Consider the following 25,073-nt stretch of genomic DNA (forward strand, 5'->3'; position numbering starts at 1 on the left):
ATGAATCTCCAATTCCAACTCTGGTGACTAGGATTCTCGGGTACAACCAGGAATGTTAACCCCATTCGGTATCTCTCTCATCACGTGTACATGCCGGATTTTCTCGGTGACTACAACCCAGAAAACAACTCAAAAGCAAACAGCTCGGAACGTAAGACAGAAAAGCAAACATCATATGGCCGAGACACAGAACCAAAGAAGACATAACAATGCTATGATAGAATGATGGTCTTCCAAAAAAGAAACCACAACACATTAACTCTTAATAAAGCTCTTCAATATTTCAATCACCCATGTTTTCGAACAGCATGAGAATAGTAGATTAGCAATCAAAATTTGAGCTTATTATACTTCAGCTAGAGAGAGAGTGTGTGAACTTTCATCAAGATACAACAAAAAACACAAATAATTAAATCAAGTTTTTACCTTTAAACAGAGTGCCTACAAGTACTACAGGAAAAAGATGGACAACAGTGAATAAATCCACATTGCACTGACAACTTGCTCATTTCATTTTTGCCTCGGTAAATAGAACATGACGATTTACCCGAGGGTCGAATTTCCGGAACTCAAGCTTCTCTTGGACCCTACTCGGCTTCTTCTTGACATAGAAAAAACCAGTCCCAGCTGCTGAGATAAGTCGGATGAACAAGGTAGCCTTCTTCTTCTTTTCACCCATTCCTTAATTCAAATTGCAGAAAGACAAAGCCAATCAAAAGTGAGAGAAAACACAAGTTTCACTATACAAACAAAAAAATATTCAAACTAAAGTTGTGCATCTGCAGTCCAAAACAAAATTCCTACATGGGTTCAATATCGCCCCCCAACAAAAAGGAAAAAAGAATGAAGAGGAACAACAACTATATGTAATCCAAATCAATTAAAGTAGTTCTCGGAACAGAAAATCCCATCAAATTGCATGGGGGGAGGTGTAAAATAGCATCCCAGAACGGAACCGCTTGGGGAAAGTCATAAACATAGGCATACATAACATCAACAAAGGCCTTTGCACAAACAAGTTTACAGCTTTACATGGCTGAGAATCTGAGATTCATTTTCCCAAGCCCACAGAAAAACCAAGGTTGAATTTCTCTAAACGTAATCACTTGAGTTCATAAATCTGAATAATATCTGAGAGGGAGGTGATTTGTACACACACTTTTTAGCACTCTCCCCCCCCCCCCCCTTTTCTTCTCTTCTCTTCTTCTCTCTCCACCCACTTTTCATTTCTAACCATCAGACTGAATAAATCCAACAAAAATGATGAAATGATTAAACAGAGGTGTGTGCGAAGCTAAAAGGGTGTGCGTTTTTCATTTCCCTACTTGTTACCAAGTCACTGCCCCTCAATTGATATGATATTTACCTCTAGACAAACACTCATAAACACAACTACCCTAGAACCATAACAATACCGTTATCCAACCGCCTTTCAAATTGCTGCAACCCAACTCAAATTACCCAAATCCAGAGAAACCCCAGTTGAATTCTGAGCAGAAACTGATTCAGATTGGGAAAAAATTAACTGGGATTTGGGAATCCAAGTGGGTTTTGAACAGGGTCAGATTGGTTTGGTTCTGGGTCTGATTCAACCTTCCATCAAATCACAGAAAACAACATAACTCCTACAACCATTCTCATTTCAAAACAAAAACACGAGTAAACAGAAAATCAAAACAAAAACCAAAATCAAAAGAAGAGGAAAAGCAGAAATGATTGAAGGAATTTCGGACTTACTGTTCAGCTTTTGGAAGCTGCAATCGCCTGAGAGGTACAAAGCCGAAATGGAGTCTGAAATTGGAGAGGGCGAAGCCGCGGTGAATTCAAGGGCAAGGGTTTAGGGCTGTTGAAAGACTAAAATGCCCTTTTAATCTTTTCTTCTTTTCTTTTTGGCCCTCCAAAGTCACCTGGTGTTTGTGGACTTCTCCGGATTAACATTTTTTAGCTTCGAAGTTTGGATCTTTTTTCATCGGAATCGATCGGAGGAGGAGCTGGAGATGGCGAGCGCGGTGGACCCAGCGGGAGATCCAATCCCAACGTCGGAGGTGCTGACGGCGGCGGCGAAGCACATTCAGTTCAGCTGCCAGGCCGAGAACGTGGCTTTCCTCAAGTGCAAGAAGAAGGACCCGAACCCCGACAAGTGTCTCGACAAAGGTCGTCAGGTCACCCGATGCGTCCTCACCCTGTAAGCCAATCTCAAATCCGCTTCCTACTTTTTTCAATTTTCTGAGTTTGTTATGAATTCTTACTTGTTTGTATGTGAACCCTTTTGAATCGAAACGTTTCGGTGTTGTGATTTTTTTGTGAATTGAGGCTTGGTTTGCTCGATTGAGCTCAATGTGATTCATGGGTTATGCAATATGCTCAAATTTTTGGGAGACAGAGAACTGATTCAACAACAACAACAACAGCAAAGCTTTTTCCCACCAAGGGAGGTCAGCATTATGAATCCTAAAACATCATTGCGCTCAGTTAGACAGGGAACTGATTAATCGAAAATAAAACTAAAGTACACTAAACAGATAATAAGCCGTTATAAACTGCGGTTTAATGTAGAATTGGGAGAAAGTAATGCCAAAATTTGTAAGGTATAGCTGCATATACTTTGTATTTGAACACTTCTCTGTGCTTAATTGTTCACCCTCGGTGTTAGAGTATTATCTGTAGCTTAACATGACATATAAGCATTTTTCATGTCTTATCAAGTAGCCTAAAAACACTAGAGTATTTCCCCAAAGAGGAAAAAATAGAAAATCCTGCCGGTCTTTACTTGTATAGAGACACTCTCAGACCATTAGTTAGCATATGTTGTGTGGACACTCCCTAACAGCGTTTGAATTGGATCAGTTTTCAAGTATAACCATTCCCTTTACGTTCTCTTGCCACAACTTTTTGATATCTGCATTTCCTTCGTTATATGTTCACTATTTTCATATTTGGAATTGGTTGTGATTTGATCATCCTGTTAGTTTCATGATGTCTATGCAAACTTGCGCGCCATCACACGCATACACAAGCGCTATGCCTTGTTACGCATCTAAATACGAGACATTTCTCCCTGCAGGCTGAAAGATCTTCATCAGAGCTGCACAAAGGAGATGGATGCTTACGTCGGGTGCATGTATTACAATACAAATGAGTTTGATTTATGTCGCACAGAGCAGGAGGAATTCGAGAAAAATTGTCCGTTGGCATGAGAATCCTACCCCTAGTTTCTGGAGCTCAACTTATTTTCTTAGTTGTTATGTCCAAATTTTGCCTGGGAAATGCTTCCTTTCCTTGCAGGAAAATTTACACCCTTTTAAAGCTTGATTGATTTCTCTTGTATAGCACTTGGTACTGTAATGGAATAATTGGTTTAATCATGAAAAAACCAATCCTTGTTTGGTTTCCTTTAAATTTAGTATTACGAAAATTCAAAGACAAATATACCCTCTTCTTTCTTCGTCAACGTGGACGTGGGATTTATAAATCAAAGAAGAATCAATGGGGGCGGAAACAAGGAGACTAGAGGAGTAACTAAAGTGAGAAACGCCAGCAAAATTACCAATTAGAAAACTTAGATCCACCCGACTAACATACAGATAGAATAAATCCATACGATGAAAACCGATATGGTCCAAAACTCATATTTACCAAAATATTCATCATCTTCCAGAATACTAAGCATATCACTCTAGCTAACTATGCTCAGAGTACACTTTGAAGCAGCAACCAACGTACCCGACAGGCATCAGCGAGGACTGCAAAGCCAAAAAACATAATAACAATATACAGATCATCACCACAGTAGTTACGTCTAGCCAATGTAATTAAATAGATAGGATATAAATGTGACTGTACAGCAATAGTTGTAGAAATTATCACCACTGTTACCTATTTGGTTAGCCAATTTAAGCATATAGGGTCATACCCGCACATAACTTTAGGGAACCTCAATCACCAACTACATTGACACCAGACTATTAGTATCCTTCCTAGTAGGGACTTCGAACGTAAACCCTTTTTCAACTCGTTTTACAAACATATACAGAACTTTTGTTGGCACATCAGCATTAAAAGAAAGGTAAAGCGGATAAGCTTTCATCCTTGCCTAATGACTAGAACCAAGCCCAAAGTAATTAACAGCCGCACTCAAATTATACAACTAAACCCAACCGAAAAATAACGGACAATGACTTGGAAGTAGATATTGTTTTCAAAATAAAGTTGAAATTAAAGATACAAAATGCACTAAACTCCACTTCCATAAGGGTATCTCTCACACATTATATGAAACTATATTCCGCAAAATTAAGACCATACTAAACTCCACTTCCATAAGGGTACCTCTCGCACATAATATGAAACTATACTCCGCAAAATTAAGACCATACTCAGTGGCCTCAACCAAGCTTATTATGATTACACTAGAAATTCTTTACATGAGTACAAAGTGGAAGAGGCACCTACCTGTAGGATCGCGAACGAGACCTTGACGGACTGCGACTGCTAACCCTAGGACTCCTTGATCTGCTGGATGCATACTCTCTCACATCACGAGGACTCCGACCATTCTCCCTCGGACTTGGGGACCTCCTGTAGTCTCTTCCATCCCGTGGTGAGGGAGATCGTGAAATTGATCTAGACTGTACTGGGGAGCGATAATCATCTCTAGCCCGACGGTCCCTTCAAATGGAAAAAACACTTTATTATGTTTTGAAAAAACAAAAATTGCAGATGCAGGAGATATCTACTAAAACCATCTTTCATTTTCCACAAGCGAAAAACTTCCCCATTAATAATCTACTACAAGTGCACAAGAAATAGTAATGTGGGCATAAATCAACAATTCAGAACCAATTATCTGTTTCAAGATAACAGAACAACTACTTACATCCTCTTCAAAATCTAACCGATCAAGATATGACCTTTACTTTACCTGAACCTTTACAGGGTTCTGAACAAAAAATATGACACTTGGTCCAAACACTCAGAGTTAGGCTAGTACTGGTTGATCAGCATCTGAAAACTTCATAGCCCACTTTGCCCCAACTTTTCTAAAACCAGATAATATCTTTTCCTTCAACATGTCACCATACTTTACCGGTAAAAACTTTGAGTGGCTTCATTTCTTTGCAGATGATTTCTTTCTTTGGCCAACTATAAGCTTTATATTCTTTCTTTACTGGATGGTATATGCAAAACAAGATATCAAACTTAACAATTTTTCTTCAAAAACTTACTTAAACAGCTAATATAAGAAGGAAAAGTAAATATATACTAGTAAAGATTCCAATATCTCTAGCACCCTGTTTAGCTTGTCAGTTCAGTTGGTCGTAGAAAGGTCTCACAAACTGAAGTCATAACAATAGGAACCCAATGCCATTTGCAGATGAAAGTTGATGGTGGATATAGATGGTACTTATGGAGAGCATAGGTGGAAGGTAAAGAAGTTGCCCATCACTTGTATGATCTCTTTTCTCATTAAACTTTACTAATCCAGAAGTCTTTAAATATCCACCATAGTACTTATGGAGAGCATTGGTGGAAGGTAAAGAAGTTGCCCATCACTTGTATGATCTCTTTTCTCATTAAACTTTACTAGTCCAGAAGTCTTTAAACTATATCTGTATAACAAGGCCACCAGAAAATATTACACAATTCACTAAACACATGATACATGCAAAAGACGCGATCTCCATACCTAAAGAAGATTTCATTCTGCAATTTCACCAGAAACACAGGTATGTGAACATAAAAGTTGGATTCAGAGATTTTCCAATGAAAATGTGATCACCCTCTATTGTACTCATCCATGAAAACACGAATTCAAAAACTATAACCATTGATCAATTTTGGAAAAAATTATATCGCCACATGAAAATGTCGCTGATGAATCTACCCCACCTTTGAAAGGAGTAACCACCCAACCATGCAGACTACGGTGTTATAGAAAACAAAACAGTGTTAATGAATAAAAGATACGTCTAGAGATAATATACAGACCTTGAATCACGCCTAACAGGTGATGGTGATGGCGAGTAAGCTGTGACCAAAAAAGTTTGACGATAGTTTAGAAGAAAAATAGGAGCAAAATTATTTCACAAAGGACTTGAAATAAAATCATGCATGTCGATCAAAAAATGCCAAGTAAAAGTTTAACACTGACAACGATATTGCCGTCTAGGGGACCTTGGTGGAGTTCTCCTTCTGGAGCTTCCTCCATGTCGACTACTGCAGATAAATATAAAATAAAATAAAATAAAAATTGTATTCATGAAGTGAATATGTAATTATATTTGGGGAGGCATAATAAACTATGGGGTAGTATTGGAGCCAAATACAATGTACCTTACGCGAGTAGTTGTGCGCATTTCTTGCGGAGTTTTTCTATTCTCCTCAGCAAACACAATTCTTATCTCACGCCCACCAATAACTGTATGATTCAGTTGTTGCTTTGCTTCTGCTGCATCCTCACCATAACGGTACTTCACAAACCCAAAACCCCGTGGCTCCCTATGGATGGAAAGTATAAATGCTGAGTAAAAATAACTTACATTTGTGTTATCCAGAAAACCCAGAATTATATCAACTTTCACAGGAGTATCTATTCCAGCGTGCAAGTTTTACACCACTGAACCACGGCAGAAGAAGAATCACATTATGTACAATAATTCACGCCATAACAATCAAGAATGGCATACCCTGTGTAGTAATTCTTAGGAAGATACACATCCTTTACCGGGCCAAATCGCTCAAATGGGATCCTAAGATCTTCTGGCCTGCATATAACAGGTAAACAATGAATAAGCCTGGATGTTTAGTAATGGAAAAAAAAAAAAAAAAAACATGCATCCGTAATTTGGGGTTAATGAACTTGTTGTAATTAACTCAACTAGCTGAAGGATTAAGTCTATAACCATGTAAAATATAGTTATTCTTCGATAATATACTAGTATTACCATTAACAAGAGATTAACACACAATCCCATATTTAGAAAAGTAAGGCACAAAAAATTACTAAAAAAATACCAATCATTCACAATTACAACCCAATTTTAGTCACGCATTTGAAGAATAAACTACATAAACATAAAAACGCCACAACATTAAAAATCCTGATTGATATAAATACAAATATATATACATATCTATGCATACACAGAGATGGGAGAGAGATACATATACATATATACCTAGCGTCGAGAGGAAGATTGCGAACGAGCAAACCGGAAGGGGCGGGAGAACTACGGTCTCTGTGAGACCTACTGTCACGGTGTCGATCACGCGGCTCGTCGTCGTATCGCTTGCGTCCGCGAGGCGGAGTCCGACTGCGCCGACGAGGGCTGTAGCTTCTGCTTCGGCTTCTGTACCTGGCCATTGTTGCAGCTAGGACTTGAACCCTGAGCGCGCAAAACCCTAACCCTAGGTCCCCGGTCTGATGGTGAAGAAGAACCGAAAGGAACGAGCGCTTGCTGCTTGTGTGAGGTGTTTTGGGTTTCGGATTTGGATGGAGGAATTGAGTGCGGTGCAGATACCGATTTAATGATGCGCGCTCTTCAAGTAACTCGGTTCAGTGTGTTGGCCAAATAGTAGTAACCTGGCCCACCTAGCTACCAAGGCCCAACCCAATCGATTTTTTTTATATTTCTTTATTTACAAGAAACTCCTAAGAGCAACGGAGTATGATTCTCTCATCTCCTAATCTTTCTCCTTTTTCATCCCTTTTAATTTAAAAGGTTACGATTATGCCATGTCTACATTTTGTTTTGAATTTTTTATGTTGAGAAAAAGACAAAAAGAAGAGTGTAGGAGGAGATGGTAATGATAGGGAAGAGAATCCTACTACAATAACAAGCAATTACTGCCCATGCTATTCAGCCAAGGCAATTACTGGCTTAAGTGCATTTTCACCCCCAAACGGAATTGTCCAAGCTATTGTTATTAAAATATTACTATTTTTATTATAAAATAGTAAAAGTTAATTTTATCTTTAATTTTAGATATGATTTTTAATCAATCTCGTCACGTCACGTTTCATTATCCGAAAGTATAATTTTTATGGATAGACTTTATCGAGTACATTTATAGGAAAAATTATAATTCTTTTTAATACTTTTCTGAGTTGTTTCATAATTTTTATCTAACTCAATTAATATGGACCGTTGAATTACATTGTATGGTTTTTCCAAAGACCCAGATTTTGACATGTAATCCCAACAGTAATAATAGATTTTTTTTTTCTGATTTTTTTTTATTTATAAGCCCCAAAAATCTGGATTGTTGATTGAGATATCTAACTGACTAGAATTCGCCACATGTACTCACCGTTAGATTTGAATTCAAATTTTATTAACCTTTGGAAATCCAATGGCGCAAAGTGAGCCACATAGCCCCCATTTCTAAAGCGCTTAGTGCACCTGCAACGCGAGCTTCAACCGTGTTTTCTTGTTTGCTCACTCGTAAATTCCTACGGACGTAATTCATGCGCTTAACGCAAAAAATTTAACGTGACTGATGTCAGCCTAACATCAGACGCAGTCACAAGGTTAGGCTATTCTAGCCCATGTGCTTGGTTGGGCCCGCTATAGCCCAGCTAATTGGGCAGCAGTGGTTGAGTAGTTTTGGGTAGCTTAGGGGATTTGGATGGCCTAATAACCCAAGCAATTTGGTTGGGGTGGAATTACTCTAAGAGGCTAAGACTCGAGCAAAGACAATATAAACTCGTAATTCATACAATTCAAATTTGAAACCTCATAAGTACAGGAAAAATGCCACTAAATCGGAGTGCTAATGAATACTGGGGTACAACTTTCATCTCTTCACATAACTTGAGATCTCCTGCTTTGAAATTTTTTCCATCATCACATGTTTATTTACTATTAGTGAGAATGCAAGGTATGCATGCCATTTTTATCCTTGACAAATTATTTGTTAACCAACCAACAAAGGCATGAAAGAAATAATTCGGCCTCATGCTGAATTATGTGTTCCTTTCCCAATTTCTACAAATATCATGACGAATTGAGTATGTTTATCTCATACTTAGTACAATTTTAGTGTCATTTAATTTTCTAAAAGTGTAAATAAGCCTGTCCTAATTTAATTCAATCCATTCCACTATTAAACACGAAAGGAAGCCTTAAACAATATCTTTCATTTTACACTAATTAATATTATGGTCTAGTGATATTTATTTTCAGTTGTAAGTGAGATATGTTAAGTTCGGTTATCGCTAAAGGCAAATTTGAACAAAATTATTTCTAACCCATTATGAGGCTAAGTCCACTTCCTTTCCTCAGTGTAGATAATTTCGTTGTTCAAAAAAAAAAATTATATTTTTCATTTTACACGCATCACTTTTCTATATTCCTAATGGTTCTACTATTGACACTTGACAGTCAAAACCCAATTAACGACAAAACATAATAATGTTCATTTCGATATTTGTATAATTATCTCACATTTTTTATATGGGTGGTTCTATCTACACTCCTTTCATAATTTTCATCTGTTAATTCAAATGAATTAAAAAGTATAAAATGACAAAGTTAACAGGATGTGTGAAAATAAAAAAGAATGTGTGGATAACACCATCCTTTCGATATTTCTAAGCCAATGTCCCTTCGTTTCAGTTGCACACTTATTTTCTTCTTTTTGCACACATATTATTATCTTGTCACTGATTATTCTGTACTTTATTTGATGAAAAGCTAAACATAAACATAAATGCACATGAGAAAAATAGAGGTGTGGAATCATTTTCCTATCATTTTTTGTGTTTTATTTTCTGTTTATGATTGTATAAATATTCAAATAATTTTATTTTCTATGGACAATATTCAAATTATTTAAAAGTTGAACCCGTAGCTTAATTTGAGCCCTAATTATACCAATTGAGTGTATTAAGAGAATATGCCATATACTCAAAACTCTGTTTAGTGGTTGCAAAACCACCAGCATACGTGTAATGCCATATATCAAAATCATTGATTTTATCCCTTTAGTACTACGATCTAGTAGTATTCCTCTTCATTTGTAAGTGAGAGGTTTTAGATTCGATTCTTGTCAAATGCGAATCTGAACAACATTATTGTTAGCTCATTGTGAGGCTAAGCACATCCCCTCCCATTTAGTGTAGATAATATCGTTTGTTCCAAAAAAAAAAAAAATCATTGACTTTATCCCACACAATAATTCACATTGCACAAAATCTCGATGACCTTGAAACATAAAAACTACCATGTATCCAAATTCTTCCAAGAAAACATCAAGTGCCAATTAGTAGCCAATTTATTCATTTATAGATGAATCATCCATCATCTTCGTATCATTAGATGATATGAGAGGAAATGAATCTAAATAAGATCCCGCCACTTAGTACTAATGAGTAATGATGTTTCTCCAATTTTTTTTTTTTCCTTAATTTCGGAGAAGTGTTATTGGCACTCAAAAAATCTCATTCTACACTTCTCAAAGTGTATTTTTCTTTCCAAATATAGAAAGTTTGGAGTGTAGAATGAGATTTTTGGAGTGCCAATAACAATTCCCTAATTTCGGTAACAAAAAATTCAGGAGGGGAGGCTACACCATGTTAAGCGCAGGCATATCACAAGCATCTTTGAGAACTTACATAATGGGTCTTAACTTCTTTAATGTTTCTCTTTGAGGACTTACAAAGAAAATTTATAACAAAAATCAATCTACAAATTCATTAGCGGACATGTAAAAGAAGTCATGAAACAAAACAAAATGATGAATAATTTAGTAGAAACTATAAACACTAATCCAAATTGCAACAACAAATGATATTCAAGTGATCATATATTGGCTAAAATTTGGAACACTTTGGAGGTGGGGGCTTATGTGCAATTGCGTAAGTTGCTCCTCCTCAAAGTTGGAACTGTGTTTAAAATGGCTTTTAATTTTCATTTTATGTACATTTTTCTTGCACGTATATTTACATCTATGACATCATCCTTCTCCACTCCTAATTTTTTATTATACACATATATCATATTTATATCTAACAAACGAAAACTAAAAGTGGAATTATTATCCAACAAATCCTAAATTGAAATATTTTAAGTGCCTCTCATGACCCCAAATCTGATTGGAATTTGAAAAGTGTGTCTTTTCCGCTAAATTGAATTTGATAAATGCAAGGTTATTGATTGTAGTGGCATAAAGTCTTTAACCAAGGACCAAGATTCTCTCCAAATCCTTTGTGTGCATACTCTTGAAATCAATTCATCATAGTCGTTCACCATATATCGAACAGTTACGATCAGGTTAATCTCTCCTTTTCTTCTTCCTCGTTTTATCCACCTTCACAGACCTTGAACTCCCCCAACAACCCACCACTACCTACTCCAACCCTTCCCCTCTCAATTTCTCTCTCTCACAACACCTACCGCCTCTCGCTCCTCTATTCCCATCGTTGTGACATAATCACCCCGTCCTTTATGACCTCTTCTGCCTAGTCTAGCAAAGAGAAGCTGTTGGCGTGGAGGTGACGAGAGGACGCCGCAAGAGCGAGGACGACGGAGAGGGGGGGGAAGAGTAGTTGTAGGCGTTAAATAGTTTTGACAATGAAAATCAAAAGAAGTGGTCATTGAGTATGTCTACTGTAACTCATTTTGGTCATTCCGTTAAATACTTGTCAATATTCTAGTTAAATTGTCATGTGAACACCTTTTTAAGGGTCTTTTTGGTCAAACCAATCCTTCCACAATTCCACTTAACAAGATATTAATAGATTTTTCACGGAATGACCAACATAATTTACAGGGGACAAACTCAATGATCACTTCTATCAATTTCATTTGGAAACAAAAGTATGTCAATCTCAGAGACCATTTTGGTTAAAAAGCCAATAATTTTGGGAATGTATTGGTGAGAGAACGAGAGAAGAGGGAGAAGAGAGAGAAGGCAAAGAACAAGAGTTTGGGCGGGATCGTAACCGTTCGATCTGTGGTGAACGACCAAGATCAATTGATCACGAAGGTCCACACATAAAGGATCCAGAGAGGATCCTGGTCCCTTAAAAGGCATCACGCTTATGTATTTACTCCTCAAAACTCGATTTTTTTACAAAGTATTTTATCTTAAAAAATGTCTCTCATTTTATTATTTATTTATTTTCTATATAATTCCTGGTGGTAAGGGGCAGAAGGAGAGCATGATTTTGCAACCTTTTGTTGTTTTATGCTTAAGAGCAATCTATGATTGTATAGACAATTCAAGTAGGCAAAATTGTATTATACAAGACTGATATGGTATGTTGTCTATTTATATAAAACGAGATGTGAGGTTCAATTTACCTATTTATGTTGAAGCAGGCAACATCCTACTTATTTTAAAAAAGTAGATAAAATTTACTTCCTCAATTACCAACCGCGTTTAAGCAAATTTTTTAACTGCATAACTCGTCAAAACAAGATTGCCTACTCATCATAAAACAATTAGTGGTTGCTCTTCATACTTTGTCCTGATGATTTTGCAACACAGAATATGCTCTCTGATTTTTATGATTATATTCGTGGGGCCGCGTTAGCTGTCAAGCTCCTCTTATCTACTATTGCTTTTGAATTTGTTGTTCGACAGATGCACATGTCCTCACCATTTCACTGCCAGATTTGGCAGCCAGTCAACCTCAAACCATCCGACTTCACCAACCCACTCTCTTTGAAGCTTACGCGCCACGCACATCGCCACAATCTCACCGTGCAATTCGCGCGTAAATGGCAAGCGCGCCTAAATCAACGTCCCTTGCCGGACGGAATAAACCCAAAGTGTCGTCATAATTTGCCACACTCGTCCAAAACGACCACGCCACCCTTTTTATTGGAATTAACTTCGCTGTCGAACATTTCAGCAGGAATTCTGGCTTACATTCAATTTCAGATTGACATATATTCAATTTTTGATTAAAAAAAATTAAAATTTGGACACATGTCCACCCAGAATTGGATGTAAGCAGGACCTCGAGTTGAAATTTCAGTCTTGTTCATTTTTATTATCTTCAACTCGGAGGGAAAATAAAAAATGGTTCGTGCAATCCAGGCGGAACACGACAGGCTCTCCACTCTTAAATTGTCTTATGATATTTTTAATGAGAATCCTCTTTGGATTCTTTTTGTGGGATCCTATTAAGCAGGAGGTGCATTTTGTTGGATGAGGATCCTCTTTGGATTCTTTTTGTGGGATCCTAAAAATTCTCACATCATAACTGTTCATCGTACATAATACGGTCATTTTTCGTCAAGTACTATTTATGTTTAATTTTAAATAAAAAAATTCAAATAATTTATGACCGCACGATGTACAATGAATGACTAAGATGTGAGGATCTCTAGGATCCCCACCATTTGGATCTGGATGGGATCCAAATCCCATTCTATTCACCGCTGTTCTGTAGTTGTAATGTTCATCATTTTATTTATTATTGTTGAATGAGTATAAATTTTGAAATTTATATTTAATTATTACATAGATCTAAAAATTTAAATTTATCGAACACTAATAAATAAAGTAATTAGTATCAACACCAGTTTTTGAACACAAATATTCGTATTAAGTTGTTAAAAGTGTTTTTTTTATCCAAAGTAGTTAGAAGTGGTTGAGATGTGATATTTGTTGATCTTGAACATGACAAAGCTTTTGGGCATTTACATTTACAAGTTTATCTCCTTGAAGGTCAAACCGTTTCAATTTTTATTCGTAAAGGTAATCTAAGTTTTAGAAAATATCTTTATTTGAAAATTAAAAGTCAATTCAATATATAAATTATTTACTGTCATATTAAACTTGCGAACAATTTTATATAACTCTAGTATTTAATTTATTTCTAAACAAGTATCTGCGACAACAATCTAGTAAAAGTACTATATTCTTAATTCATCGTATAAGGTTTTATGCTTGAATATTACAAATAGAATACGCGTCATAATTTAAATCAATACAAGACACGATATTAGCATTGCTAGTGAATTTGAGTTTTTTTTTTTTTTTGGATAAAATGTTTTTATTTCCAAATTTCAAAAGGTGCTTAGAAGAAAATGTACAATTTTTATTTAATGATCAAGGCTAAATGAGCGGTGAAAATTAATTTATAAAAAATTAAACCATAAAAATTATTTAAAAAGTTGGACTACTTAAATATTTTGACTATCTAAGACGGGGAAATATGATAACAATGATTTGTAATAAAAACCCAAAAAAGTTGCCACTTTACTTAGAGCACCGTTGGGAGGAGGAGAATCTTGACGTCTAAGGTAGGAGACGTTAGGTCAGCTGCAACTGCCAGGTTTAGGTAATTTTGACCCATAAACGATGGAAAGGCCACCCTCTCTCTCTCCAACGCAACCGCGACGGCACCGTTTAGACCAATCACCTAGGGTTTCACACATGGAAATTCAACCGCCGCTGCCCTCCGACGACACCTCCACAGTCTGGGATTGGGGAGATCTCTTGGATTTCACCGTTGACGACGACTTGTCCATCTCGTGGGGCTCCGCCGAGAATCCGGACCCCGAGGTCGGCCCGGCCCCGGAAAGACCGCCGGAGGATCCGAATCTCAATTCGAGTCGGATAAGGAAGCGGGACCCGAGACTGGCTTGCTCCAACTTCTTGGCGGGTCATATCCCCTGTGCGTGCCCCGAGGTCGACGCGAGGATGATGGAGCTGGAAGAGGAGGAAGCCGGGCACGGGAAGAAGCGGGTTAAGACTGGTCGGGCCCCAACCGGGACGGCGCGGTGTCAGGTCCCGTCTTGCGGGGTCGATATCAAGGAGCTGAAGGGGTATCATCGGAGGCACAGAGTGTGCCTTGCGTGTGCAAATGCGATCACTGTTGTTATCGACGGTGAGACCAAGCGTTATTGTCAGCAGTGTGGCAAGTAAGCTTAGTTTTCTACTTCATTTTTAGGGTTCTCGATTCTGTTGTTATGGAAGTTTCGGTTTTGTAGCTTCGAACTGTTTCACTGAGTAATTTTTCGGATAAATTGGTTTTTCTAGCTCAATTCGGGGGTAGTGATTGTAATCAAACTTAATCGCTAAGTGCTAATGACGAGAACAATATCCACAAATCGTTTTGGCTTCAAATTGACTGTTAATTTGAAGGCTGTACCTAAGTTGGGGCAGAAGGGTTTCGCTGGACTTGTTTAACTCCGAAAAATGTGGAGTAGGGAATGTTTAGAAGCAATGCTGACAGTATCAACCCTGCTACTGTTAGACTACCCTGAAGTCTCTCTGTGTTCGTGAGCGAACACAGAAGAGATAAATAGTTACTCAAGGCTTAGATTGATATAAATTAGTGCCGCTAAGCAAATTTGGTAACGATAAAGCACATGATTTATCTAACTGGGAAATCATTTGAATTTGTTGGGTAGAATTTGTCTGTGGAAGTGTTTAGGTGTAGGGAATCGGAGAAATTTTCTTAGGAACGAGACAAGTATCACTCTATCAAAAAGGATATGCCTTCTAAGCTTTCTTCTGCAAAGCTGGAAATATTGGGGAACTTTCAGTGAAATTAAAAGCTTGACAAAATAAATAAGAAAAGCAGTTAGGAGGATGGTACAATATAATGTTGGGGGAACAAATTTAACGCAACAGACACCGGTGGTTTACTTTGCACGGATGACACCATATTCATTTGTTGGTTCAGAGGTACTGAACTAAGATATTAATATCAAGGTGTTAGCTTCTTTTTGCTAAGGCTCTTTTATGTATAAAGATGGATGCTGAGAAAAGTGAGGTAACTCCTATTAGCAAATTAGCACATTCTTTTATGCATACTGCTTGGTGTTTTTGAGAAGTGTGGCAGGTTAAGTGAAGAAATACTTTATACCATATAGAAGATCAGCTGGTCTGAGATGAGAGAGTTGTAGCGTTGTCACTGCTCTATTTTATTGAGGAACTGCATGCATTATTCTTGGTATAATGTGCTGGGATTATTTTGATATTGGTTTGCCCATTCTTTGGCAGGTTCCATGTCTTACCAGACTTTGATGAAGGTAAGCGGAGTTGTCGAAGAAAATTAGAGCGTCATAATAACAGACGGCGAAGGAAAGCTAGTGATTATAAAGGAGCAAGTGGAAAGGAATCACAAAAGGAAAATCAAACTGAAGAGACCAATTTTGATGGTGGAGCAACAGAAGGTATTTAATGTTTGTTTTTGATGCAAACAGCTTGTAAAAGAGTAGTAAAGCTGCAACGCTGCTTTGGAAGAATTTACTAGTCTAATTGTATGTATAATGTACAGACAGTCTACAGTTAAGTAGTCAGCTGAATGAGAAGGAAGAATTGCTGGAGTCTGAAGGTGGGCGAACTCTTATCCTCTGTTCAGTGCCTGAATCCCAGAATGTCCATAGTGACAGTGTTGTATCAGTTATGGCTTCTGGTGAAACCCAAAAGGATGCAAGAAAACATGATTCTAACAACTCTCTTTCTCCGCCTAATTGCGACAACAAAAGCTACTCATCTATGGTAGGTTTTGCTGAATGTCGTAGCTTTGGCATGGCTGACATTGATTTTAATATGAGGAGCTCTGTTTGAGGCATACTGATTTGATACATTCTTGTAGTGTCCAACAGGTCGTATATCATTCAAGCTCTATGATTGGAATCCAGCAGAATTTCCTAGAAGACTCCGGCACCAAGTACTATTAAAAGATTGTCATTACAGTTTAGTATATACAGGGAGATTTTTTTTCAATGGAAAAAACAACAGGAATCGATTAACAAGTGGGCATATGTATTTGCAGATCTTCCAATGGTTGGCCAATATGCCGGTTGAGTTGGAGGGATATATCCGCCCCGGATGTACTATCTTGACTGTTTTTATTGCAATGCCCAAGTTTATGTGGATGAAGGTAATGATGTTGACAATCTTATTTGTAAGATTGAGCTTGGCATAGCCTTTCTCTTACCTTCACTCTACAAATTTTGTTCAACCACTTTGGTTTTGACGATATTTTTTTCAGTTGCTTGAAGATCCTGTATCATACATACATGAGTTTGTTGCTGTACCTGGGAAAATGCTATCCGGGAGAGGCAATATACTTATTTATCTAAACGACATGATTTTCCGTATTGTAAAAGGTAATCTGATGCTTCATATGGTGTTATGTTTCTATTAGTTTATTTCGTTTTAGGGAAAGTAATTGGTCTTTACTAGTATTTTGAATTACTAACGTGCTTTTTATTTTGATATGCACAGATGGGACTTCTGTAATAAAGAAAAAAGTGGAGGTGCGAGCCCCAAGGCTTCATTACGTTCATCCTACATTTTTTGAGGCTGGCAAACCCATGGAGTTTGTTGCCTGTGGAAGTAATTTATTACAACCCAAATTTCGGTAGGGCTTCCAATCAAGGTTTTCCATCCATTTTAGTAGTTTATTGTGTTGTACTTTTGATTCACTCCTTTCAGCTCTGTTGTGTAGCTTGTCTCAAATTCTCAATCATGTATTATTACGATCAGCTTGCTTTTTATTCACACACCGTTTCCTATAAACGGTAATTTATTTGAATAGTTAATACACTTGATGGGCACTCTCAACACTCTACATAGACTTGTCACCATTTGATAGCACATAATTGCTACTCTTCTCTGTTTCTCCTAAACTTTAAAACTCATGGTGATCTTGAGATGTCTATCAAGTATGGAAAATATTTATAGTTGTCTGATGGCATAATCTTCAAATCGTGAAGCTTAATACCAAAAAAAATAATTATGGTTTATTGAAAGCTTTGCATTTTGGTGTATCTTTTATACTATTCTGTTAACTGTTCCATGCATGTAGAGAGCAAATTGTTGTCACATAAGCTTCTTAATAAAGATCTTTACGGTTACAGGTTTCTGGTATCCTTCTCCGGAAAGTATCTGGCCTATAATTATTCTCCTCCATCTTCTCATAGTCAGATTGAAGGGGACACTGCTAGTAATTTAGACCATCAATTGTGCAAGATACAGGTCCCTCAAACTGACGCAGATTGTTTTGGTCCTGCATTTATTGAGGTAAATATTCTGGTTTCTTTTCTCTTTCTTACTTTCTTTTACACCACGTTCAACTATCAGTTGGGACATTCAATCTATCTATATGGTTGTTGGTCATGTGTAAATATTTCTGATATATATTTAAGCCTCATTGTGGTTATATCTTATCTAATTATATTTCCACTCCAGTGATCATAATAGCATTATGACCAGGGATTTATAAAATTGATATGTGGTTGGTTTCTTTAGCTGGTCATGCATTTGAGAGCGCTTGTGCTTCGAACTGGCATCTCGTATGGTATATGGCAGAATTACGTAGGTTGCTGATAACATTAGCCATAAGCTCTAACTCTGGACCAGAATCTGCTATATCTGTACTGTACCAGATTCATGTAGACAAAAACAAAACTTGAACATTCATATAGAGATATAACCATGGTTGACCATAGCATTTTAAAGCATGATACTTGGTTTTGAAATTAGCACGAATTTTTCTTGTTTCCTAATTTATTACTGATGGAATCTATGTTGCAGATTGAGAATGAATCTGGCTTATCCAACTTTATCCCGGTACTCATTGGGGACAAAGAGGTTTGTGCAGAAATGAAGACTGTTCAGAATAGATATGAAGAATCTTTCTCTTCGCAAGGATTACACTGTTCTTTCAGTGGTTCTCTTTCAAACTCCTGTGAAGCATCTTCACTGAGGCACACAGCATTTTCTGAAGTTATTTTAGATATAGCATGGTTATTAAAACAGCCCTCGTCAGAAAACTTTCAACAGATCATGACTGCTTCACAGATTCAAAGATTCAACTATCTATTTAACTTTCTGATATCCATCAAATCAACAACCATATTGGATAAAGTTCTACAAAATCTGGAGATTCTGATGGCTAAAATGGAGTTGAACAGTGCAATTAATGGCAGCACTGACGCAGATATGAGGCTATTGCAGAATTACATGAATTATACCCGTGATCTTCTTTGTAAAAAATTCGAAAGCTCTGTAAGGTTGGTGAAAAAAGAGGATCTTGTCTCACAAAGTCAAACCTGCTTTCAGAATGATGGAAAATTGGTTGCTCCATTCTACTGCCAGGTGAGGGCTTCAGTTTTCAGATTTATATTTTCTGATATCAGTTAATCCTTTATTTAAGTTAGCTTTTTGCTTTACATTTTCCTCATTTTAAATTTCGCATTTATCCTCACCTGGGGCTACAAATCTCTTGTACTCGTGGAGGAATTATTTGATTGTACAGTTTGCCTAGGTTGTGGTTGAGCTTACAATCCTTGTTTTTTTTTTCCTCCATTTTTACAATTGAGATAACAGTTTTACATTTTCCATCTATGATCTTATAACTATTTTGAATAATTCACATTTGAATTTGTACCTGTAAAATGTTTTTGAACTTATAGCTGGTAAGAGATCTTCATTGGGAGTATGGTTGTTTTGTTGAGGAAGATTGATGGCTGTATATGTTTAAAATTTCTTTACTTTGTCCTGTTGTAGTTTAGCATTATTTATTTCATAAACTGATACGGGTTTGGTTACATGAATTGTTATGTAAAGCAGGATACGGAGATAACTGTAGATGGTAGGCTGGGTGTGATTGTGGGTTCAACTTCTGACGAGAGAAGTGAAACTGTTCCGCTTTTAAGTAAAAAGGCAGTTGGTAAAGCTAACCTCACCAAGGAATTGCCTAGTGTGGTTAAGTGTTACACTTCTGGGGAGGTCTTAAGGTCTCGCTCTGGTGGGATGTTCTTGAGATTTCGCCCTACGCTTCTCGTAATATCTGCTACAGCTATCTGTGTTGGATTTTGTGCAGTCCTCATCCATCCTCACAAGGTTGGCGAGTTTGCAGTAACGATTCGCAGATGTTTATTTGACAAACTTTAGATGTTTAGGCATTTTTTTTCTTCGCCCTTTAATGTATTTCGCAGCCCCTAAATCTTCTGTACATATTATCTCCACTGTACACAACTTTCTAACACTAGATTAAGACAAGCCGCTAAAAAGTTATATTGTCACCGTTGTAGTTCTTGCTGGAATCGGAAATTCCGGATGCGCTTTTGGGCGATGTTTGCCCACGGCGTTTGAGATGGTTATAATTCTTTTCGCAAATGAAGCTTTTGCTCGTAATTTTGCTGTAATGTCTAAAGACAGGTTGCATGTTGGGCGTTAATGACAAAACCTGGTTTCCAATCGGTTTGCTTCCAAATTGTAAATTTGTGAAGATCTGAAATCAAGGGTCTCCTGCTATTTGAATTCTAGTTTTAGCAGTCTTTGTAAGAGGAGGTTGTAGCAATAGTCTCTCAAGTTTAATCCAATTGGAGTAATGGTCATTTAACTAAAAATCTGTGACTATTGGTTCCTTAACTTATCAAAATGATAACCCTAAACTCCATTAGAAAATTTGTCAAAATGAGTCACGTGCCACGCATGTGAGGTTGAATCAAGGGGCAAAGATGGAAAACCAAATAAGAAAAATTGTAGTAGTGGTCTCTCAACTTTAATTCAATTGGAGAAATGGTTCATCAACTTTAACCAAACTGGAGTAATAGTTCATAAACTTAACCAAATTGTAGCAACGGTCCTTCCAACGTGACTCATTTGGATGGAATACTAATTGAGTTAACAAAAAGGACCATAGTTGCACATTTTGATGAATTAAGGGATCAATGGTCATGTATTTTTAGTTGAGGAACCATTGCTTTTCATTTGGGTTAAAGTTGAGGAGCTATCTCTACAATTTTCTTGTCTTTGTAAAGAAAGTGTACTCATTCGAAAGAAAAGAGTGACACCATATTATATGGGGTGCATTTTTGCTTGAACTTTAACTCATCCAACGGTGATAAATAAGATGATGAGCGTTACTTTCATTTGAGGTTGTTAAGCAAAAATATCTCCTATTATATGAAGACCCTCAACTAAATTGAAACTTCTCATTGGCTGGCTACAATATTTACATGCATTTAATACAATCATCATTTGATGGTCATGTATAATGCATGTTAATATATGTGTTTATTACAATCATCATTTGACGGTCAAATGATATTTATATTAATTTCATGTAAGTATTGTATTCAAATCCTAATTATAGATTTTCAGCATATATTCTATTTAAAATCTAGACTATAATTTCAGGACATAGTATGTGACATGTTTCAATGTTCTAGTATAATTGGAGATTGAAAACAAAAACTGTGAATGGGTGAGTGTTTATACTTTAAGGCATGATATTAATAATTAACATGTGTTAAAATGAGTAGAAAGTTGCAAAGAGTTCGCATGTTAGTTGGTTTAGAGTATTCATTCACACCTTCACTCTCTTCGTATAATATTAAAAATGGTTGTACAGAGCGAAATTTATTCTTATCAAATAGAAGAAGACCAGCCTCAAATACCCATTTACAAAATTTTAAAAAGAATTTTATTAAAAATAAGAGTAGAAAATTATTCCGCATCAACTTTATAGAATCTATAAACTAACGTATCTTTCAAACATTTTGGAGATTTTAAGAATCATAAATGTAACATAATTACATACACCGAAGCCCCCAACAAAACTGAAGATGATGCTTCTTTACGTAAGTGTATTGTGTGTGAGGATACGGTGGCTACTTTCAAATCACGATGTGACATGGGATATTTTTACTCCTCTCGCCATAAATCCTCCAAATACATAATCACTAACGTAAAGAGAATTTGAATTATTTTGAAGGTTGTAGAAGATAAAGAAAGATCTCAGAAGTAAAGAGACTTAGAATTTTGAAAGTGACCCACCACTCCCATCATATGATATATATTGCCTATTGATGTAACTCACCACCACACTATAGTACGGAGTTTCGTTCTACCCACTACTCAATCGAAATTTGAGAAAAATTATATTTTGTACCACGTTAGTTACTATCTGATGTAAAAAATGATGTATATATATGTCACATAATATAGGACACTCTGTATTATAAATATATAGCATCCCCCACACTACTCATTCCCGTATTATGATGAACATTGTCTTTGTAACTTGCAAAACATAAAACTTGCATAAATAATTAAGCGATTTTAAAAACAATAAATTACCAAATTTATAACAAATGTGTGTCAAACTATGAGTGGTTCGTTTGTAAGGAGCTTAATATTTTCCACGAACAAAAATTGGACCATTCAATAAACATATTATATGAGCTTGGAAGTTAGGAATGTTGTTGTCTCTAAAAATTACAAAACCTACATGGCGCGCAGGCCGAGTAACTAATAAGCTAACTACGTCCTTCGGTTGAATGCGGGGCATGCCAACTCGTCGGCCGAGGAGTAAAATTTGATGTTGTCGCGTTGGGCGCGCTGTTGACTTCTATATCTTGCGATTGCGACCGAGGAAGGAACGTTCTCGGTCTCTGGGTTCTATAGCCTGAAGACAAGGCTACTAATTCTACGGAGTTCACAAATCGTCGAAACCTGACTCGGTCACTGTGATTATATTCGTAAGAGTATAAGCACGCCGAATCGAGACCAAACTATATGGGCACAGGTACTCAAATGTGATATATGTCTTGATGGTAAACGTAGTTCGGCCGTCGGAATGCCGAACCCTGAAGCTTACTTGCGAGTATCCAATCATAAAATCACTCGGCGTCCAATGCGCCGAGCAATGCAATTCGTAACACCCAACTATGCCGGAAAGGCTAGCGAGATGACCTCTACCAACAAGGGCTCGAAAACCCTTCTCGGTCGAGACTTAGATAGATAATCGGTCGACCTCGACACAGTACTGTTTATCCAAACTGAAGGTGCTTCTCGGTCGGCTGATTCTGCGGCAGCAGTGCTGTTTATCCAAACTGAAGATGCTCGCCGGGTGCTTCCACAGTGCTGTTTATCCAAACTGAAGTTGTGTCGGCAGGAAAAGAAAAGGAAAAATCTCAAGGTGTTTGAGAGGTTTTGCGCAGGGCAATTGTATGCTGATTTTGAAGGGCTTTCTATTGCGTGATTTCTTGTATTTATAGCACCTCATTCCTTGAGACCAATCCGCACTCTGATTCGGATTGGGAATCCTTGTCCCATTTCACCTCTAACTCGAACAACCCTACTCCTACTGGGATTCTGAATTTTCCTTCCTTTTGAGGCTTTATTCCTTGCCGGTCGAGAATCCTGGTCGCACCAGGACTTCCTTGCCCTTTTCTATTTATCCGGACCACTTAGGATAGGATTTGGCCGACCCAGCCAGCTGGCCCGCGATTTATTATTCGGCCCATATTATTTGTTATCACCTTGGGGCGAGCACATCCTGCTACTCGGCCCAGCAGTAATATTTTGGACCCAAACAAATGCATAGGATATTATCTACAAGAAAGATGGAGAGTAGACTAAATCTCATAAATTGAAGAGTAATGCTATTCATACAAATTTTTTATACCACATTTCTATACCATCTTAGTTGGTATCCGATGTGGACAACCACATCATTTGAAAAATTTGCAAAACCTAAGGAAAGGAAGGAGAATGACTCCTCATATGCTATAATAATCATTTAATTAACTAATTTTTCAAAATTAGTTTATTAAATAATGAACTAAATTTTCAAAATTAGTTTATTAAATAATGAACTAAATTAAAAAATATGATTAATTCAAATGATGTGGCTGTCTATACTCTATATCAAATGCCACCTAACGTGGTATGAAAATGTGATACAAAAACATGGTATGAATAACATTACTAGAAATTGAAAGTCTAAACTCACATAAATTATACTTAATCATGCTCTTTAAAGAAATAGGTCTTCATTTTTTTAATAAAAAATAGAGATTAATTATGAACTCCGTTCCATATGAAACTTTAATGATCTGAATTCTAAGTCATCTATTTTAGTCTTTATTGATAGATGATACTTGCAAAAAATTTATTCAATCTGAAATCATTTGTCGATTTAATAATGAAATTTTAATATTTTTTAGAACATAGTGTTCGTTAATTATTTTGAATTCAATAAGAGCTTAAAATATTTTCGATTTGGTTAATATTTTACTAGAATGATCTAGGAAGTGCAACTTAAAAAATACACAATTGTGATCAATGAATTTCGATATGAAGTGGACCCAATAGCTGATCCTATTTTTTTTTTATTTGTAAACATAGACATCCATTTCCTTAAAAAAATATGAACACTTAATTATTACAACGAGTGATCGGTCAAATTATGCGCACCGTTTATTTTATTTATTAAATAAAATCATCTCTCTTACTTGCCAGCTCCATCTTTGGCAAAAAAACACGACACACACAGTGCCTTGCCGCCCACTGCGCCGTTTGATTTTTGTCATCGTCCTTAAACTGCATAAGGTCCACGTAAGCATGCACAATCATTTATCCTTAATTAATCATAAAATAATATTAATTTGTAAAATAAATAACATGTTACCAATAAGAATGTGTACATTTATCAACTCTTAATAAACCAGTCATCAAATTTCATATCCTTTAATTTTCTAAAATTTTGTATGTAAATTTAATTTCTCTACTCTCCTTGAATAACATAAGTTTGATCACATGCATAGTCCTGCTTAAAATTCCTTAATTATCGCTAACACCAGACTTACGTTTTAATCTGCTCCCCTTGTTCAAAGAATTCTTTTCAGCGTGCCAAAACGGTTCGGTTCCAAAGTATCTGGATCTTGGATTTAGAAATTTTTACATCTTAGTCATTTATCGTGCATCGTGTGGTCAGAAATTATTTGACATTTTTATTTAAAATTAAACATAAATAGTATTGACAAAAACTAACAACATAATAATGTAGGATAAACGATTAAAATGTAAAAATCTCTAACATCTTTGCAAAATGAATCCGGAAAAGATTCTCTTCCAGTACCAAATATCATACAATATAATTGATTAAATTTTTAAACTTTTCAACTAATTATGTTAGTACACTTAACAAACCAGTTCTTTGTACCCTAAAAAAAATCTCTAGATCAGCTGCTACAACCTTCTAGCGTTGCCCTTTTCCTATTCATCGTAATCAATTGGTAGCAGCCAAGCTTATAAATATCTAGATGCACTTTATAATTGTTTATTATATTTAATTAGAAAAA

General features: G+C 36.5%; 4 protein-coding genes across 6 annotated transcripts; 2 read left to right on the forward strand and 2 right to left on the reverse strand.

Annotated features, from left to right (window-relative positions):
- Positions 1–322: 322 nt before the first annotated feature.
- Positions 323–1,877, reverse strand: LOC103943600 (50S ribosomal protein L33). Its single transcript, XM_009353912.3, has 2 exons — positions 1,738–1,877; positions 323–681 (listed from the first exon to the last, which is right to left on the reverse strand). Exon 2 carries the CDS (start codon positions 677–679, stop codon positions 506–508), a length of 174 nt encoding a protein of 57 aa, XP_009352187.1. The 5' UTR covers positions 680–681; positions 1,738–1,877; the 3' UTR covers positions 323–505.
- A 120-nt stretch (positions 1,878–1,997) lies between these two features.
- On the forward strand, positions 1,998–3,403 carry LOC103943601 (NADH dehydrogenase [ubiquinone] 1 alpha subcomplex subunit 8-B-like). The gene is made up of 2 exons (XM_048571469.1): positions 1,998–2,185; positions 3,065–3,403. Exons 1-2 carry the CDS (start codon positions 1,998–2,000, stop codon positions 3,195–3,197), a joined length of 321 nt encoding a protein of 106 aa, XP_048427426.1. The 3' UTR covers positions 3,198–3,403.
- A 117-nt stretch (positions 3,404–3,520) lies between these two features.
- LOC103943597 (serine/arginine-rich SC35-like splicing factor SCL28) lies at positions 3,521–7,513 on the reverse strand. Of its 3 annotated transcripts, none has more exons than XM_009353909.3 (7): positions 7,179–7,513; positions 6,687–6,764; positions 6,334–6,498; positions 6,152–6,213; positions 5,989–6,028; positions 4,453–4,668; positions 3,521–3,743 (listed from the first exon to the last, which is right to left on the reverse strand). In XM_009353909.3, the coding sequence occupies exons 1-7, from the start codon at positions 7,361–7,363 to the stop codon at positions 3,734–3,736; spliced, it is 756 nt and encodes a 251-aa protein (XP_009352184.2). In that variant the 5' UTR covers positions 7,364–7,513; the 3' UTR covers positions 3,521–3,733. The 3 variants fall into 3 exon arrangements, with proteins under 3 accessions (XP_009352184.2, XP_009352183.2, XP_048427425.1); XM_009353908.3 differs by having other exon boundaries at positions 6,152–6,216; positions 7,179–7,512; XM_048571468.1 differs by lacking the exons at positions 3,521–3,743; positions 4,453–4,668 and adding an exon at positions 4,670–5,609 and having other exon boundaries at positions 6,152–6,216.
- A 6,684-nt stretch (positions 7,514–14,197) lies between these two features.
- Positions 14,198–20,178, forward strand: LOC103943596 (squamosa promoter-binding-like protein 7). Its single transcript, XM_009353907.3, has 10 exons — positions 14,198–14,879; positions 15,967–16,139; positions 16,244–16,467; positions 16,565–16,639; positions 16,745–16,852; positions 16,964–17,081; positions 17,200–17,335; positions 17,835–17,997; positions 18,511–19,074; positions 19,549–20,178. The coding sequence occupies exons 1-10, from the start codon at positions 14,317–14,319 to the stop codon at positions 19,870–19,872; spliced, it is 2,448 nt and encodes an 815-aa protein (XP_009352182.2). The 5' UTR covers positions 14,198–14,316; the 3' UTR covers positions 19,873–20,178.
- Positions 20,179–25,073: the final 4,895 nt, after the last annotated feature.

The sequence above is a fragment of a genome, unplaced genomic scaffold (genome assembly GCF_019419815.1).
Source record: "Pyrus x bretschneideri cultivar Hongxiangsu unplaced genomic scaffold, Pyrus_bretschneideri_v1 Contig6, whole genome shotgun sequence".
NCBI classification, from domain to species: domain Eukaryota; kingdom Viridiplantae; phylum Streptophyta; class Magnoliopsida; order Rosales; family Rosaceae; genus Pyrus; species Pyrus x bretschneideri.

Coding starts and splice junctions, on each gene's coding strand:
- LOC103943600 (XM_009353912.3), bottom strand. CDS start 679: ATGGGTGAAAAGAAGAAGAAGGCTACCTTGTTCATCCGACTTATCTCA.
- LOC103943601 (XM_048571469.1), top strand. CDS start 1,998: ATGGCGAGCGCGGTGGACCCAGCGGGAGATCCAATCCCAACGTCGGAG. Junction 2,186..3,064: donor ACCCGATGCGTCCTCACCCT/GTAAGCCAATCT, acceptor TTCTCCCTGCAG/GCTGAAAGATCTTCATCAGA.
- LOC103943597 (XM_009353908.3), bottom strand. CDS start 7,363: ATGGCCAGGTACAGAAGCCGAAGCAGAAGCTACAGCCCTCGTCGGCGC. Junction 6,217..6,333: donor CGCACAACTACTCGCGTAAG/GTACATTGTATT, acceptor ATTTATCTGCAG/TAGTCGACATGGAGGAAGCT. Junction 6,029..6,151: donor CCCTAGACGGCAATATCGTT/GTCAGTGTTAAA, acceptor TTTTGGTCACAG/CTTACTCGCCATCACCATCA.
- LOC103943596 (XM_009353907.3), top strand. CDS start 14,317: ATGGAAAGGCCACCCTCTCTCTCTCCAACGCAACCGCGACGGCACCGT. Junction 16,853..16,963: donor CCAAGTTTATGTGGATGAAG/GTAATGATGTTG, acceptor TATTTTTTTCAG/TTGCTTGAAGATCCTGTATC. Junction 17,082..17,199: donor GATTTTCCGTATTGTAAAAG/GTAATCTGATGC, acceptor TGATATGCACAG/ATGGGACTTCTGTAATAAAG.